The 19,753-nt window shown below is 36.6% G+C and overlaps 1 protein-coding gene across 2 annotated transcripts in view; it reads right to left on the bottom strand.

The window, feature by feature from the left end:
* Positions 1 to 19,753, bottom strand: part of HERC6 (HECT and RLD domain containing E3 ubiquitin protein ligase family member 6) — a 59,921-nt gene that overhangs the window by 12,201 nt on the left and 27,967 nt on the right. For both annotated transcript variants that reach the window (XM_071221258.1, XM_071221259.1), the window contains exons 9-17: positions 18,512 to 18,633; positions 17,735 to 17,794; positions 15,338 to 15,431; positions 12,436 to 12,625; positions 10,030 to 10,184; positions 6,982 to 7,095; positions 6,558 to 6,662; positions 2,869 to 3,024; positions 914 to 1,057 (exon numbers count right to left, since the gene is read on the bottom strand). In XM_071221258.1, coding sequence (XP_071077359.1) covers positions 914 to 1,057; positions 2,869 to 3,024; positions 6,558 to 6,662; positions 6,982 to 7,095; positions 10,030 to 10,184; positions 12,436 to 12,625; positions 15,338 to 15,431; positions 17,735 to 17,794; positions 18,512 to 18,633 — 1,140 coding nt within the window. The remainder of the gene's footprint in view (positions 1 to 913; positions 1,058 to 2,868; positions 3,025 to 6,557; positions 6,663 to 6,981; positions 7,096 to 10,029; positions 10,185 to 12,435; positions 12,626 to 15,337; positions 15,432 to 17,734; positions 17,795 to 18,511; positions 18,634 to 19,753) is intronic.

Raw genomic sequence — 19,753 nt, 5'->3', positions numbered from 1 at the left:
TAAATTGAGGCTCAATGTGATTCTTTTTAGAATTTACTTCCTCTGTGTTACTAATAGAGAAATGAAGATGTGTTTGTTGTTACTTTAAGGAAATGTTTACATTTTGAGGATTTTTGTAAAACTATAATTATTGCAGAAATGAATCACCTTATGAGAATTAGCAATTATCTCTAGGATTCTATTAATAATTTCTTTCCTAACTGAAACATTCTAGATTACTGCCTCTCAAAATTTAGGAAAACACCCAAATATCCATCAGGGGTGACTAGATAACCAAAATATAGTACATCCACACAATGCAATACTACTCAGCAATAAAAGGCAATGAACTATGGATACATGCAACAACATGCATGAGTCTCAGCATCATCATGCTGAGTAAAAGAGGGCAGACACAAAGATTACTTATGATTTCATTTATATAAAATTTTAGGAAATTCTAACTACTCCATAGTGACAGTTGTTGCTGGGGCATGAGGTAGGGGGCAGGGAGGGGGTAGTAAGGTTAAAAAGGGATACGAGGAAACTTTGGGGGATGATGTTTATATTTATTATCTTGATTATGGTGAGTTTCATGGGTATGTATGTCTATCAAAATGGATCAAATTGGACAATTTATGTCTTGTTTATTGTATCTCAAGTAACTTCATTTAAACTGTTTAAAAGTGTAATGTGCATATGAATTACCTGGGAATCCTATAAAATACATGTTCTGATCTGGGGTAGGGCCTGAGATTTTGCTTCTCACACAGCTCCCAGGTGGTTGTGAAGCTGCTGCTCTGTGGACCATATTTTGAGTAGCAAGGCTCTCTATGACCTAATTTTACATTACTTTGTATGGTTCTCATGGTGCAGCATATGGTATACTTCTTTCTCTTCTGAAAAACCATAAGAAAATAAATAAAAGACTCACGTTGACAGGAAACCACATGTAGGAACCCTCTTCAGGATATATGAACAGTCCATATTTTGTCTTGGTCATCTCTTCAAATACACAGTGGAAGAACTCGGACTTTACTCCTCTACCCCCAGAACGAATTTCTTTAGTAAATTCAATCTGAAGAAAGAGAACACTAGCAGCATTAAAATATAATGCCTTGACATTTATGGAAAAGTTTCAAACCTCCTGTAGTCACCAGAATTCCCAGAATCCCACACCCCATACCTCACTGCAATCTGTACTCCCTCAATTTGCTACTGAACAGCTGTGAACTTTACTGTCAGATTATTGTATATTGAGTGCACAGGTCCTTTACACTGCCACATGAATCAGTGAAGGGGGATTGCAGCAAGACTTAGCATTCACCAGTTATGTTGACCACCATCTTAAACCAGATTTTGATGTGCTTCAATCCCCTGAGCCACCAAATCCCCTGATTCCTTTATCTTGCAGCCTACATCCCATCATTCAGACTTCACAACTTTGGCTTCAGACAGCAACTGATTTCTCCTGCCTCTCCCTCATTAGGACTTCTGATAAACAGCCCTTTGCAGAAACCATCAGACCTGACTGTCCATATCCCTTGTGTGGGAAATTAATACAACTAGTCCCTGTTTTCTGAAGTCTACTTCCTTTCCTGGCTGGCTAATTTCTTTTTATCCTTTTAGTATTAGCATCACTAAGCTTGACTAAGAGTTCTCTTTTTGCCTGGAAGATCTTATCTGTGGCCACTTTGATCCACCAATTCCTTGGCCACAGACCATCATCTCCAAGGGCCTGCCTCACATTCCACCTGGATATCCCAGTAACAAATTAAGCTTACTTCCAATGTTCTTACTTCTGCTCGTTTACTCTAGCAGGTCTACCTTCGCTGTGTTCAGGACCCACTCATAAAAGGCCTTGACAACCTTGCCTTGTTCAGAATCTATTTTGACTGGATCTGTCTTGAAGTTCACCTTTTACCTGATTGCCATCTGCTGTAGGTAGGCCCCTTTTCTCTTCATTTCCTCATAGTCAAGATTTAAAGGAAAGTAGGTGCAGAGGGAGACATACAACTAGAGAGTCTGGCTTATAAAAGAGTTTCTTTGTTTCCTTCTGAATAGACTACAGCTGTAATCTACAGAGTCATTATTTTATGACCTCAATATGACAGATAATCTGGGGCACCACAAAATAAAATTCCTACAGGTGCCCATAAAGGATGAAGTGAAGCATAGCAAGTTAGAACCAATACAGTAGTAGAAGGTCTATAACTAAAACTAGAGCCAAAATGCAGGAAAAGTATTTGTTTCACCTGCTGCTTGTTGATTGTATTAACGGCCCCAATCTTCATTCTTTCTTGACCCACGTCTTTTTGCATGTGACTTTGCAGTTCTTCCCATTAAACAGGCTAAGTATATTTTGCCAGCCCTTGATGTAGGTTCAGCCATGTGACTTGCTTTGACCAAAATAATGTTTGTTGTGTGACTGGGCTTGTTTTCTCATACCTCTGGCACTGCTGTGAGAAGAGCATGCTTGCTAGTCCCAAGAAGAAGATGAGAAACAGGAAGGAGAGCCAGACTGCCCCAGCCAGGCCTAGCTTATATTGAGTTCAACCAGATGAGTTGAACCTAGATCAGCAAATCCTCAACTGAATTGCAGTTAAGAGAAATTATTGTTACTTTTAAGTAATTAAGCTTTGGGATGGTTCATTATGCATTTTTATAGCCATACTGATTAACTCATAATTCCAATGTTCAGGTAAACTCCCATAGCTTTTCTCTGAAGGGTAAGTGATGAATTCTGGAAATCATAAGATTGATAACTAGAATTCTGGAAATCATAAGATTGATAACTATAGTTGCAAATGCACGCTCTTTCTTTGATACATTATATAAATGCTTCCCTCCCACACTCGTAGAAATGTCTAATGAGACTTTTTACTGTACCACTAATTCTTTCTGGAGGTCAGTGTCTTCAGCTTGGCTTAACTGACGCAGGGCATCTTCAATTAGGTGACTTCGTCTGAGTCGAAGTAAAAATATGGAAGATGTAGAGAATCCACTCTCTTCTGGTAGAATCATTTGCCCAATCTTTTTAAACTTCTATAAAAATAAATATTTTAGGAATCCTCGTAGGAATATAAGTATTTAATATTTCAAATAAATCTATTTTGTTTAACATACAATTATGCCCACCATTGCTATATATACTCATATTGTAATTATTTAAGGCAAAGAGCATCATATGTACACTATGGAAGATAAAAAGATGGTAGGATGTGTGAAACTATGGTACTGGTAATTGTGTGCAGGGTATTAATCATCACGGATGTACAGCCAAGCAATTAAAAGCTATCTCAGATCACTTAAACATGATCCTTAAAGGCAATAGAAGTGTTCAACACACTGAGACATTTACCCACCAGTCTTAAGAAGCAGAGTGTTCCTCAAGATTATTAAGGGCAGTTTAGGAGCTTTGGGATAATGTTAGGTGTAGGAAAAAGACTAGAGGAAAGTTTTGCTCAGAAAAGATTCACTTTTCTCCTTCAAATAACTATGATCCACCTACTAAATGTGCATGGAAACTCCCTTAAAACATGTTACTGGTGGCCTCATTTTGTACCTAGCATTGTTCTCTGTCACCCTACACAGTACTTCCAATCAGCTTTTCTGATTTTCAATATGTCCTCACCACTTTAGTCGCCTACCTTGTTTCTGCTGAACTCTCTTGAATGAGATATCTAGCTTTGGAATTAGTATCTTTGCTTTGACCTTTAACACTTCTCTAGGAGGGCTTCTGCTATATCACAAGGACAATAAAGGAGGACTTAGGACTCATAAACCAATGCCACCACAGTGACAGCAAGACAGGTGGATGTCTATCCTATTCCAGGTTTCCAGGGTGGGTGTGGTTGCCCATATTAGCACTCTACAAGCATCTCAACGAAGTGTGCGTATGGCTCTGGGCTTGGAAAAGCCCTGTCCCAGATCTCTGCCACCACTATATACTGAAAAATTACATGTGATTCCACTAGGTTTTTCTGGCTTTTCCCTAAGATGTTTGTTGTAAAGAAGCTCCACAGTTTGTAAGGGGATAGAACAAGTGCCATTTCTGGTCTTTCTTGGTGGTGTGTCATCTCTTCCTGTGGCACAGGAATCTGCAGCTCTGGGACACTTCAGCAATACTGACTGCTAAGCAACATGTTCCGTGGCTCGGAGAGACAGGGAGGCCCGCAATATCCTGCACTCACTACAGCAGGGAGAGGTGTATGTGTCCTGCTGTAGGCCCAGCCTTCTCTCACTTAATCAATTCTCCATGTATTGTTTTCCTATTTCTACATTTGTGCATTTGAATTCATAATCTAGTTTGGAGCTTACAATTTTGATTATGTCCATCATCTCTCCTCTGGAGGGCAGGATTCTTGAGTCTGCTTGCTGACTTCACTCATGACAACTACAACTAAGAGTTTTCTTGTCCTCAGACATTTCCCAGTCCCTCATGGTATGTGACCTGCGTGGTCCACTCTCCACTCAACCCTTACTAAGAGAGTAGATAATTTATACAGAAAATTGCTATAGAAGAAAATAACATAGTGGGAAAGATTCACTTAAAGGAAATGTAAGGGGAAGTTAGGTTTGGGAAGGAAAGATTTAATCTATTTTCTCCCATTACCAGGAATGTTTGGTGGGGGGAAAAGAGGTGGTTTCTGAGAAACCGAAGAAATGACAAAGTCAAATCTGATGATAGACACTAATAATAGTAACTTGAGGGAGAGTCCTTACTGGTGGAATGCTTTTAGTAGGATGTACTTTGTCCCTCTAGCTTGGTTATTATAAATAAATGTTGCATTTACCAATTTATCAGGTATGGCTCATTGGAAAATGTCATAGAAGCTCTATAATTAATAGGGTATAAAAAGGAAAAGTTTTATTACTGAAATGACTCCTTTTGTGCATGTGATATCCCAGGCTTTTCTATATTTCACTTAGATGGTCCATATCCTTTGAATTATTAGTAAAAGTAATGGGTATATTTCTGATTCCTGTGAGTCTTTAAAGTATAAACATCATAGAAAATAGATATGAAACTTTCCAAAGGAATGGCCTAGAAAACAAGCTTCAGCAATCAAAAAATGTTTAGAATGCTTTAGCATAATGTCTGGGCACAGGGTGAGCAAAAATGAGAACTAAGGCTGCTGGTGATAAGAGAGACAAAATAGCATGTAAGTGTTATATGGGAATAATACAACTACAAGAAAAAGAACAGAAGGGAGAGAGTAAATGGAAAACAGAATAAAGTCAATGGGAATAAAAGAATATCAGTTGGGGCTTACAAATCAATCTCTAAGACTCAGCAGATATGGAAATCCAAAGACTAACAACTAAGAACATAGTGTAGTCACTAAAACTGGATAGAGGAGAGGAAAAAAGCAGCTCCACAATCATTTCAGTATCACTCATAGTAGGAAAATAAGGGATATTATCTAAAGAAAGTGAGGACTCAGGCATCATATAATAATGGGAAATGTAAATTAAAATTAAGTTGAAGTATCATGGTTAACCCATTGAATTGGAAAAGATCCCAAAGCTTGGTAACATTGCATTGGTGAGAGAGTAGAAGAAGCATTTCATACATTGCAGGTGGTAACATAAATTGGTACAAACTCTATGCACAGAACATTTATTTTTAAATTAAAAAACAATATATTTTATTTATTTATTTTTAGAGAGGGGAAGGGAGGGAGAAACAAAGGGAAAGAAACATCAATGTGTGGTTGCCTCTTGAGCGCCCCCTACTGGGGACCTGGCCCACAACCCAAGCATGTACCCTGTCTGGGAATGGAACCAGTGACCCTTTAGTTCACAGGCTGGTGCTCAATCCACTGAGCCACACCAGCCAGGGCAGAACATTTAATGATTAAAGATAAAGGATCAACCATCATTCTACCTCCCTATGTGAATGATTTTTCAGGGTAACCAAACATCCCTGATTGATGAGGAAAAGTTCTATACAGGATTCAGTTCATAACTTCATAATAAATGATAATAGAAATACCACTATTTTGCAAACCTCAACCAAAACAATGGATGGAATTATTAAATAAAAGGTTCATGGTCTGGCTGGTGTGTTTCAGTGGATTGAGTGCCAGATGTCAAACCAAAGGGTCACTGGTTCGACCCCCAGTTAGGGCACATGCCTGGGTTGTGGGCCAGGTCCTCAGTAGGAGGTGTGTGAGAAGCAACCGCACATTGATGTTTCTCTCCCTCTCTTTCTCCTTCCCTTCCCCTCTCTAAAAATAAATAAATAAATAAAATAATAGTCCATGGGAAACATTACAATGGAAAAATCATGTGGTCACCAACTGAACCCACTGATGAATCTCAACATAAATAAGAGTAAAACAACCAGAAATAATTCACTGAAGCATGGACAGGTGAAAAGAAAGTGGGCCTGGGATTTGCTTCAAAACAATTCAGCAAAAATACTAACACCTACATAAACAACAAAAGTAATAAACTGAAGTATGGCAAAATGTTGGTGACTAAAACTTTGTGAGGGTGTTCATTAAACCATTATCTCTATTTTGTATATGTTTCACATTTTGCATAATAACAAAAAGGTAAGGCATACATACCAGCTGTTTTATGTCGGAATCAGCTTTCCAGAACTTCATTTTGGATAGAAAATTAAAGATAAAGGGAAATTTACTGAGAATAATGTTACAGTTTTCTGCAGGTATCTAAAAAACAAAAAAAGTAACAGTTTTGATAATTAAAAGAGGAAAAACTTCATCCCTTTACCTCATCACCTTATTTTCCTTTATACTTTTTTTGGAATCTGTTTTTAAGACTTCAAATTACTTAGAAATAAATTTCTAAGAAAAGGTATTTGTTTTGTGAGTGAAAGATGTTTAAGTTATCATGATCATCTGATTTAGCAAATTTTGCATTGCAATAGGATATTTTGAAATACTGATTTACCAAAGAGATACCTACATAGTTACTAATATGTCCCCTTTAAAGTATGAAAATATTCAGAAGTAAAAATGTTACTCTTACCAGGTTATTATACATAATGGACCTTATATGTATTTTTTTATAATGGTTCAACCAGTCGGAGAGTTTTTCTATGTTGAAAGTATTCTCTGGTAGTTGACGGTTAGCGTTGTTGACCTTAAAAAGAAAATGATCTGTGAATATCATTTTTTATCAATAAATTATGTAACCTATTATATATATGGCTATTATATAGGTAATCAGAATAGAGCTCAATAAAACAACACATTTATCAACGATGAAGTAAAGTTTTATAAAACTTCCATTTTTTAATCTATTATTTCTTCAATTTCACAAGTATTTAAAAAGATGTAAGATGTTGCCAGTGGAAATAGTAAAGCGATTCTTAGGACACAGGTTTACTGGATACAATTTCTAGACTTTGAGAATAAAAGCACTATAGAAATCCAAGGTACTTTTGACAAATTCAGCCCTTTTCCATTAATTGATGAATATTAATTTAGTATACACTATTTCCCAGGTGTGGGACAAAACATAAGCTAAAAAATTATCCTGGCTTACACAGAGTTTAGTGTCTAATATAATAATCAGCAAACTCTTTCTTAAATCCAGATAGTAAATATTTTGAGATTGGGACCATACAATCTCTGGTGCAACTATTCAACCCTGCCATTTTGTAGCACAAAACAGTCATAGACAATATATAAACAAGTGAGTGTGGATGTGTTTCCATAAGCTGTCTGTGTGCGTAAACTGCCAACTGGCAAAAACAAGTAAAGAGGCATCTAGGATACAGTTTCTCATTGGAGTAGTACTTACAGGTTTCAAGAAGGCCTCTTAGAGGAAGTATGCTGGAAAATCAGTTATCTAAAGCTCTGTTGAATCAAATGAATTCAAAAGACAGAAGGCAGGAAATAAAGAATCTAAGAACATAAACTAAGGAGAGAAAAACCAGATAGACAGGGGAAACGATCAACAAATAAAATGGGGGAGTTCTTGGATGCTGAAGCAGTGAGACAGGGGACCACTCTGTAAAGTACATGATTTTCTGACCTCTTTGCTATACATCTGAAACTAATACAGAATAATATTAAATGTAAACTAATTGAAAAAAATTATAAATAAAAAATTTTTAAATGTTGGTTCTTAAAAAACAAACAACAAAAAAAAACCCAGCTTCCTGGTAAGACTAATCCAGGAAGGGAAAAAAAAGGCAAATAGGGAGAACCAAGATGGCGGCGTAGGTAGACACACTGCGCCTCCTCGCACAACCAGAACTGACAGAAAATCAAAAGGCAAGGAAGTCCGACACCAAGGAAATAAAAAAGAAACATTCATCCAGACCGGTAGGAGGGGCAGAGATGGGCACCGGGGTGGAGAGGACTCCTGTTGCCGTGGCGGGACTGAGACTGGTGGAGTGTGGGACAAACCGGGCAGGCAGTCTGACCACCGGCAGACCCTGCGGCCCCACATTTGCACAGATAAATCGAGAGGGCCGGACTCAGAGTGGCGGAGAATGGGGCAGGCAGAGCGGCGGGTGGCACCCCGCGGCCCCACATTCGCACATAGATAAACTGGGACGAACAGCGGGGAGCGAAGCAGACCACGTAACCCAGGGCTCCAGCGTGGGGAAATAAAGCCTCAAACCTCTGATTGAAAACGCCCGTGGGGGTTGGGGCGGCAGCTAAAAAGGCTGAACTAATAGAAATTAGAATGATGGTTGTCAAGGGCTTCAAAGTGTACATACTTCCAGTTATAAAATGAATTAAGTTCTAGTGAATTAAGGGATCTAATGTACATTATGGTGATTATAGTTAACTGTATTGTACTATATACTTGAAAGTTGCTAAGAGAATAGCTCGTAAGTGTTATCACCACAATAAAGAAATGTTAGTTATGCAAAGTGGTAGAAGTGTTAGCTAAAGCTATGATGGTAATCATTTTGTAATACATAAATGTATCAAATCAACATGCTGCACACCTTAAACTTACACAGTGTTATATGTCAATTATATCTTGGTAAAGCTGGAGAAGAAATATACTACTTTAGAAATATCAGTACTACATTAGTACTTCTGAAAAGCGCTAACTCTTGTACATGTTTTCTCCTACTGAGACTGATATTTTGTGGTGAAATTTGCTTTGACTGCCATTTAGCAATTTATATTTGTAAAAGCGTCTTATTTAGCTAATTTTTTTAATTGAACATTATCAACTTAAATCTCTTGTTTCATTTAAAATGCTCGGGCTCCCCCCTACCTCCAACAATCATTAAGTTTTTTAGTAGCCTAACCTTAGGTTATGCTGTTTACTCTAGATTATGCTGTGTACTCTATTGAAAATGCTAAATCACTCTCATGTTTGAGTACAGAATGGGGCAAAAATAAGTTTACAATTGTGAGTATGTGGAACACAGAGTTTATTCTTGTTTTATTATTTATTAATTATTGTATTTTTTCCATTCAAACTGTAAACCTACTTTTGCACCACCCTGTATTTGTGCACCATATATGTTATATATAATAGCATATATTATATAATAGTATAATTATATATTATACTAGTGTACTATTATATAATAGTATAATATACACAATTATTATACTAGTATATATTATATGTAACATAATGATATATAATATAATACAATTATATATACAATATATAATGTAATATACAGTATTATGTATACACTATATAGTATTGTATATATATACACACATATACAATATATGTGTGTATGTATATATACACAATATGTATTGTATATTGTATTGTATACAACATTGTATACAATACAATATTATGTTATATATTATGTTATATATACACTAATATGTATAATATATATTATATATTGTATTACATATAATTATATGTAACACAATATAATAATACATTAATAAAATATATATTTTTCCCATCTATCCAGTTAGCAAGACAAGCAAAATTTTGAATTATTAAGGGCTGAATAAAATATTTTCTTTCTGTTGTGAAAAATATAATAAAACAAGACTCCAAATGGCTGAAACCTCAGAGATTTTGATTTAGTAAAATGGCATATACATCCCTTTAGAGATGAACCCTTACCTTATACACTTTTTTCATTACTTCTAGAAGATTTTTAATATTGCAGTTACTCTGATCTGTTGCATCCCAACAATACAGTTGAGCAATGATGGCTGATTTAAGCATCTGGACCAGTGTGTTGAGAGTAGATTCTTGCAAAGATCCCCAGTACTGCCCTGAAGGGTGTAAAGTCAGCCATGATAAATATATACTCCCCCATATCCCCCCAAAGAAAACTCCCTCAGTTTCTACTGGGTTCTTCAATGTGAGAAATAGATCACATTTTCCATTTCTGATAGAATACTCCATAAAATATGTTTTCTAAGGATATCATCCTGGACACTTGTTACTCACAGGTAACATTTTTTTTTCATGATTAAGTATCATTGGATACTTTCAAGATTCTGAAGAAAGGTATTTATGCCTGATTACTTGATTGATTTCATGATTTTCAAACTGAAAATTCTTTGGGTTATTTAAAAAGTCTGAAAAGATACATAGGTGAATACACACACATACATACATACACATACCATGTCATCAAAGATATATATTTCAATCTGTAAAAAACAATATCTATGTCTTCACACTTTATGAACACCTGGTATTTATGGATATGTTTTTAAATAATATCAGAAAACAATATTTTAATATAACTGACATTAGAACCTAGATATTGTACCTTTAAAGGGCAATTCTCAGAAAACAAACCTATCAAATGTTAAAATACATTGTCCATCTAATGTAATTAAAATAGTATGACCCAAATGCACAAATTCCATACACGGATCCAAATGCACATGCAACTTTAGTATATGACAAAGGTGGCATTGCATCTTAGTGGGAATGAAATAGGTCATTCAATAAATGTCTGTGCACAGATGGAAACTGACCCAGAAAAAAATTTAATCAAGATAAATTTCATATGGATCAAAGATTTAAACATAAAATTGAGACAATAAAAATTCTAATAAGAGCATGGGAATTTTTTTGTTTGTTTCAGAGTGAGGGAGTCTTTTTGAAGTATGACCCAAACTCAGAAACCATAAAAGAAAATATTAATACAGTAGGCTTCATAAAAATGTTTAAAAATAATTATGCATGGCAAAAAATACCACAAACTAAAAACAGTTTTAATAACCTAAAGAAAAAAATTTATAACTTATATTATTGGTAAAGAAAAAATTTGTAGCATATTGTTAATAAAGGATTAGCTGCCTCAGTAGTTTAAAACCCCCTAAAGATAAAAGAAATACAACAAATGGAACAAAGGACAGGAGGAGAGAACTGATAGTTCTCAGAATATGATATACAAATGGAACTGAGATATAAGAAAACCAGCACAACCTCATTCACAATGAGTAAATTAAAATTAAGAGATTCTTTTTTTCATATTTGGAAAATACCAAAGTTTGATAACACTGTAGAAAAATGCATGGGCTAATGCTCTCATATTTGTTCATGGAGCATAAACTGATACATCTGTCAGGGCTGCCATGTTGCCCAAACCCCAGGTGCAATTTACTTAGGCTATAATGTAAATGGTGGCTACTTAATGTTGGGCAACATGGTGGCCCAGACTTCTGCAGAGGGTCACTCAGCAAAATCTCCAATTTAAAATGCATATACAATTCGACTCAGTAATTTTGCTTTCTAGAATTTTCCCTGCCTGTATAAATTTATATATGTACAAAGAAATGCATGTTAGCATTATTATAATAGCAAAAGTTTAGAAACAACTATTCATAATATATCCTCCCAATAGAATACTATTCAGTCATTAAATATTATAGAATGAGGCAGTTCCATATGTCCAATAACAGAATTCTGTCTGTGACATACTGTTATACAGGAAAAAGCAAGTTGCTAAATAATGTGAATGGTATGCTACCATTAAAAAGAAACAATACATTCTTTCAAAGGCTGCACAAGGAACTACAATCTGCAATGGCTTTCTGGGAAGGGAACTGGGTGTCTGATATTTCACAGTATATATCATTGATACCTTTTAAGCTTTGGATCTTGAACACTAGCTTAAAATTGTAAAAGGACATCTTATAGTAGTGAATAAAAAAAGTAACACAAATCATAATATTTCTTTTTCATCACTTCTTTTTAAAATGCTTAAAGTTTTACTTAAAACAACATGAGCAGTAAGTTTTAAAATGGATCGTCTTAACTGGATCCTCTGGCTATTAAACTCTGATGTCAAAGCCATGTCCAAGTCTAAGAATTATACATGCCTTGTATGATAACAGTAATGTTTATAACAGTTTTAGGTTTATCTTTTCAGTAATTCACATATCCTATACTCAAATATTTTTGCATTTTGAAATCTTCTATCCAAAATTTGCTACAACATCTACTTCAGACAGTGATTCTCTATTGAGAGTACAGATAAAGTGACATGAAAGTAATCAAACTTACTCAGGATGTCTAAAGATCTGGTACTCATTTTACAAATGACCTGTGCAAATGGAAGCACCAGAATTTGTGAATTCCTAGAATCTTGCATCACAGGACACTGTGGGAGCAGAAGGAAAATTGACAGTGCTTCTTGGTGTACAGAATCTCGTGGAAGAGCTCCGAATAGATTCTCCTGGAGACATGTCATTATCTGCAGTTGAAACACGATCACAGAAAGGCCCAGGATAAGTTTTTGGACCATGGATTTGATTCCACCACTTTTGGATTGGAATGATCATTTTAGTTTTCCTGAAACCTATTGTTCAGCACTCCTTGCATCCCAAATGCCCCTGAGGATGTGAGAACCATCCTCCCTACTTTATACTGGGGTGCATGAGGAAGTAAAAGTGAATCACGTGCGCATGTCATACTGAGTGACTCGTGAAGGTGGCTCAAGTTAGAAAGTGGCAGAGTAGGCATCCATACCCAGATCTATTTCAACTAAAATCTACCACGGCAGAGAAAATGCCATATGTTCGCCTCACCAATCATGTTTCATCTTCCTCCTGGGTTCACAAAAGATGTCTTTCAGCCTCCCCTGCAGTTAGGTGGGTCCATGTGACTGAGTTCTAGCTGACACAGTGTGAGTGAAGGTGATATATGACACTTTCAGGCACGGCGCCCCTACATCCTCTCATATGATTTTATATACTCTCTTTCCTAATCTGCCAACCAAACACAAAAGATCTACTGAAGGATTTAATAGTCCCAGAGCCTAGAACTCTAGAAAGAAGGAGCCCAAGTCACCCCTGCAGAGATGGGAAGGGTAGCAGAATATGCCATCCCAAAATATGCCACTCTGGGATGAGGATCATTTTGAGCTGAAGGCAAGTGAAAAAAAACAGACAGCAAGCTTCTGGCTTCCCTCTATCTACCTGAAAACAGAATAGAAATTCCTTTTGTGAAGATGGCCACCTGCTCCCAACTTCCTGTACCAGGAGGAAATAACAACCATATCGGCAGAGATGATCTGGATGATCTAGCACTGAGAAAGAGTCTACACAAACAAACCTCACTAGCCCTTTCCTACCATTAGTTTCCCCAGATATTTGCCTTTCCACAATTTGGCGCCTCCAGAAGCTCAAAGTCCTTTTCCTTTGTCTTGTCACTTCTCTACAAAATTATTGTACTAAGATATTATATAAGCCAAAGTTCTAACTATGCCTTTAAATTTCCCATCATTAAGTGTATATGAAGGATGCACCCATGAACAAACTTCTGTTTGTTTTTCATCTATTAATCTATCTTTTCTCCATCTAATTTGTAGGGCCCCAGCCAATGAAACTAAGTATGCAGTGTTTTCAAATTGTTTAACTAAGAACCCTTTCTCATGGAGAATTCTGTGTAACTAATGTTCTTTGAAACACACACTGGGAATATAGTACTCCAAGTTATCTCCCGTATCACCTGAAAAAAATTGTTTTTAAAATACACTTGATAAAATCTACTATTCTTCATCTTGAAAATAAAAAGATAGTGTCCACTACACATGAAGGAACACCCTCCTCCTTTCCCTTCAAATGTAAAGTTATAATGATATAAAGATAACTTTAAACTGAAGACATTTGAGATACAGCTGATGCAGAAAGAAGCCTTCAGAGCTTCTCTGACTAAAGGCTTCGAAGCATAAAGCAGCCATAAACCCCTTCTCCGGCAGGTGGGCAAGCTTCAATTGCACTTGGATGAGAAATTGCATAAACAAACACTATCACAAGCTATCATATCTTCCAAACTCCGTTTGTTTTCTCTTTTTCCACCCTCCCTTTCCCTATTAAGTTGGTATATAAGCCCTCATCCCTAGCTATTAATGGAAACTTTTCATACAAATGCTTCTGCACGCATGGGAATAAAGCTTGTTTTCTGTGCTCCTGTTAATCTGTCTATTGTGAGTTCTCAAGCCCCCAAACACCCTGAACCTAAATTGGTAGAGGGAAAGTTTTCCTTCCAATACCACCCACAACCACAAAGTATTAAATTGGAATAGACCTTAAAGATGAACTTAACTTATATAGGTGAATAAGTGTGACCCAAAGATTATAAAGGATAAAGGATTTTTTTATCCTGCTTCCCAAACTAGTGTTCTTTTCATGTTATGCTAGAAGTTATTCACCTCTCAAGCACTAGTTTTCTCATCTTGAAAATAAAAATATTGTCATTTGTACATTTAAGTGTTCAAAAATAAGATAAGAGCCAGCACCTAATGATGGGGGGCTCAAGAGTTGGAAAATTTCAGTTTTAGGTAATAGTCAATAAGCTTAGTAATTAATGCACGTAAAAAGCTATTGATTCAGGAACTGATGGTATGACCCACTCTGACTCTGGGAAACTGCAAGCCGTTTCACCTGTGTGCCCCAGGAGGCCTGCAAATAATCAAGATGGTATCTGAGCCTCTGTGTTCCAGGGAGAGATGCTCACTGCCTAGGCAGACAGATAAAGAATTACCCGTCCACAAATGAAAGAATGCTGCAGCTTTTTATCTGATTAAATTTTTCCCTGAATTCCAAACCCCTTATCTATACTTTTCTTCTTCTTATAAAAAGGGTCAGTTTGAAATGGAATTTAAGATGGTCTGTTAGGGTACATAATCCGCCATCTCCTCAGATCTCTGGCCATCTGAATAAAGCACCCATAGAGATTCAATCCCTGTCTCTGCTTATTGGTTCTGATAGGGATGGGCAGCCATGAAAGCCAGCTTTTCTAGTTTAACTAATACAGTGTCTGAAATATAGCAACTACAAAATGAACACTAGCCCCCACCTATCAGGCCCCCCGACTCAGTTCCCAACAAAATTAAACTACAATCATATTTGCTTCTGGAAGGAAATTCTATTACTTTATCCCTCAAGTAAATATTGACTATTACCATGAATGAAATCCATGTCTTTTTTGTTAACTTCTGGAAGGTATCACTTGCCAGTTCTAAGTCCACATCAATGGAAGTTATGTCTCCAGATTCTCTTTGGATAGAAGAAATGCGAAAAACCACATAAATAAATGGAAAGGAACATTTCTATACTTCATATGTCATTATTTAGTTTTATTTTATTACATGTCAGATATAAACTTTTTTCTTAAAGCCTGCCTTTCAAAATAATCAATTTACTTGGCAAAAACTACATGAAATTTGTGTTCTGCTAAGAGAGAGTAAGTAACAATATACTACCTCCAGAGTAGCTGCAATAACAGCAAAGTTTTATATGCTGGGTCCGAGAGCTGAAAGCATTTCCCCCACTCTCAGTGGCACACAAAGAACTGAAACTACATACTCCCCCACTCCAATACCCCCCCCATTCCTTACCATCTACATTTACATTACTGTGGGATTCCACTGTTTCATTAGCATGACTTCACTATTCCAAGAGACACTTGTCCAAGCAAATGGTTTGATTGTGCATAATGGGAACTTCCTGAAAGGACCCATTAACTCTTCAAAGAAAAGCATCAACAGTTTATGCTAATTCTTTGAATCTCTTGCCTCACAAATCATAACCTTGTTGTTTCCATTCATCCAGGATTCTAGTATCTTTTCCCAATTGTAGTCAAGCCCTAACCTCCCCTTCCCATATTGAAAAACTAAATCAAAGAATATATTGTTAAATATATCCTCCTTTTCAGCCTTTGACATTTTAAAACCGCACGTTTTATTGAGGTTCATCACTCCTGCGAGGATACATTTCTACTTTAAAAGATGATATTCTTAGTGTAGAAGCAGACTAGAGTAAGAAAGAAAGAAGGTACTTTGTATGGTAAAGCCCTCGATTCCAGCCTGGAAAGATGGTAAAAAGAGGAAAGCAAATGGGAGAAATGGCAGAGGGAAGCAGTGTCCTAATTTCTCTTCTCCTGCCTTTGTCCAGGATATGCAGATGTGAGCAGGGATGCTTTTTTGAGCTCTAGAAAGATACTGCCCCTTGAGCTACCAGTGGGAAGCCATGACAGTTAACTTCCCTGGGCTTCTCTGGCTCCCTGATGAAGTAGTTGGAGTGGCTGAGAATGCATCTGGCTTAGGAACCAATGGGACAATAATACAAAACAATATTGAGTGTAAACTGTAATCGAAAAAATTAAAAAAAAAAAACGATAACTGTGGGTTGTGTAGGGGTAAGGAATAGCTGCAACAGGGGTTAAGCCAGCACCACCTAGTGGCCAGGAGGGGTTACAAGATGTGTATTATCTGAACCAATGAGCCAACTTGAGGCCAGCTCAACAAGAGGAGGGACAGGACCTGACCTAGCAAGGACTGGGATGAGTTATATGGGCTGCAGATTGACCAGCAGGGGACCAGCCTCCAGAGAAGGCAGAGGGCAGCCTAAGGGCCCCTTCATGCTGCAATCTCCTCATCTTCTCCTTTTCTATACTGTTAAATTAACTAAACAAGGAAACCATTAGACTGTGTTGGCTCTAATGCCATGGAGGCCTACATAAACAGACCAAAATCTAAGCTTGTAAATGCTTCAAAGTTATGAAGTCAAAACCTAGAGACAATAGTCACAAACAGCCAACTGTTCAAATGCTTATGCTACAAAGCTTTTCTTATGCTTAAAGCTATAGCCAATCAAATAATTTCCTTTCTTTGCTTCTGCACTATCACTACATCAATCTTTCCCCTGGCTCCTCTCAGCAGAGTGCTCCTAATCACTTCCAGTTTGGCACTGTCCCATTTGAATCAATATTTGCTCAAATAAACTCTTAAATGTTTAACATGCTTCAGTTTATCTTTTAATGGTTCTTAGTCACAGTACTGATGAGTATAGAAGGAGGGGAAGCAATAGAAGACCAAACGTTGAGCGTTTTGCAAAGGAATTGTTTAAATTACTGGGTTATACCAACTCTTAAACCAAAGAGAAGTTAGATTTTCCTCTGTAGTAGTGAGACTAAAGATAAATAGGGTCTATTTCCCTTAATGATCCCGCCACAATGAGAACTGCAAAGTACAGCCTTGGACTCTTAAGTACTAGGGCAATGAAATGACACCCATAGAAACAAAGATCCAGGAAAAAAAACACCATTCTTCCAAGTCAGAGAACCAAGGAGGGCAGAACAGAGTCAGTAATCAATGTGAATTAGGTATTACAACTTAATAGTGGTCTGATATATAATTATGTTATAATATGGAAGAATTCTGTAACAACCCATGGAGTTTTGTTTTGGGCGTTTTGTTTGTAGATAGCAAAATTCACAAATTGAACTGACCGACTCCAAAGATTTCATTTAAAATATTCCCCAGTGCTTTAAATGAAGGTAAATGTCATGTAAATATTACCTTTTCTTTAAAAAACTTGCAGTCAGACAAGCAGGAGATGAAAATATTATTGTAATTTCACTGCAAAAGTAATAACATAAGGATTAAGTCATAAAATACTGTAAAGTTTGCCTCCTCTTATCTCATGTCTGAAGATAACTGATGATATGCAACCATTAACAATAAAAATAACGATTCTGCTGAGAGTCCTCCAAAGGCTGGTTATATTTTGTGCATGTACTGCTGAGTCTCACCAACAGCCTTCCTAGTTGATTTGGTCAAGTCACCTAGATGTAAATAAAATCCATCCTTCTGAAAACAGAAATTTATGCAGCTCCAGAGAATAAACTATGAAGATTTTTTTTTTAAAAAAAGCTCACTTTAGGGAAGATTTTGAGAGTCAGAGGCATTTCTGATTCTCTCCTACATCTCCTTCACCTATTAAGGTGTCTGGAATATTGTATGTCCTCAATACAGGGTGGGGCAAAAGTAGGTTTACAGTTGTGAGTATGCGAAACACAGAGTTTATTCTTGTATTATTATTTATTAATTATTGTACTATTTTCCATACTAGCAACAGTATACCTACTTTTGCCCCACCCTGTATACCTCTGTTAAGTCAGCAATGAATCAATGAATAAGTCAGTGACTTCTTCAAATTAAGATGTGGCTGAAGAGAATCATGGGAAATGCAAATGCCTTCACAACAAAGCTAAGCCCTCTCTCTTATGTCTAAGATAAAATGACCATGGCTTCAGAATTAAATAAGAGTGGTTTATAATTATCGGACAGAGCCACCTCTTAGCCACTTCATGTTCAGTACTTCCAATTGTCACTGCCATCCACTGTTCCACCTGGGACTGGTTAATTCGGCTTATTTCTGGCAAGGTTTTCCTGGAAACATTTGCAGAACTAGTATCCTTCAAGGAAGAAAAAAATAGAACAATCAGGAACACACACACATGTGCAGAGTAACAGATGACCCAGTAAAGCTGATAGATAGGACCAGCTTTAGACAGTGGGGTTTGGTGGGAGGAGATATGGCATCGGACTGGTCTGGTTGTTCCAATTCCTAGCTTTGGCCACTTTGCTTGGTCTGAACCTTAATTTATCATTTAAAAATGAGATAACACAAATGTATTAAAAACAGAAACTCAAACAGATAATCTGTAGGCCAATATTTATTACAGCATTATTCACAATAGTCATGTCCATTAACAGATGAATATTGTGTATATATATACAATGGAATATTATTCAGCCATAAAAAGGAAGGAAATTCTGATACCTGCTACAACATGGATGAACTTTGAAAATATGCTAAGTGAAATAAGCCAGACACAGAAGGACAAATATTGTATGATTTCACTTATATTAAGTAGAAACATTTATATGTACACAAAAAATAGATTACAAATTATCTCGGGATGGGGGTAGGAGATAATGTGTTACACATTTAATGTGTTTTCTGTTTGTGGTGAAGAAAAGTTTTGGAGACAGATAGTGGTGATGGTTGTGTTCAACAACATTGTGAATGCAAGTAATACCACTAAACTGTTCACTTAACATGGGTTAAAAGAGCAAAGTTTGTTACACATGTATGTATAGATATAGATATAGATATGTAGATATATATTTTACCACAATAAAAAAGTGAGATTATAATACCCAATACCTCCCTCCCTGGGAACTTATTAATATTAACTGATATTAGGTATACAAAGCTTTGTATTATAATAGGTACTCAATGAAGACTAGTTTCTTTCTCCTCTTTAACCAGCCACAGATTTTTACTTTTATATCAGTGGTTTTCAAACGTCAGTGTACAACAGAATCATCTGGTGATCTTGTTAAAGCTTAGATTGCTGGGCCCATCCCCACAGTTTCTGATTCAATATGGCAGGGGTGGAGCTCAAGAATATATATATGGTGAATTTCCAGGTGATGCTGATGCTGCTGGGTTGAGGACCACACTTTGAGAAACCACGGTTCTATACAACACTTGAAACCAAATGGCTCAGCCAGAGGTGTCAGAAATCA

The sequence above is a fragment of the Desmodus rotundus genome, chromosome 4 (assembly GCF_022682495.2).
Source record: "Desmodus rotundus isolate HL8 chromosome 4, HLdesRot8A.1, whole genome shotgun sequence".
Lineage (NCBI taxonomy): Eukaryota > Metazoa > Chordata > Mammalia > Chiroptera > Phyllostomidae > Desmodus > Desmodus rotundus.
The sequence above is the reverse complement of the archived record's forward strand: the minus strand, read 5'-3'. Positions and strand labels throughout refer to the sequence as shown.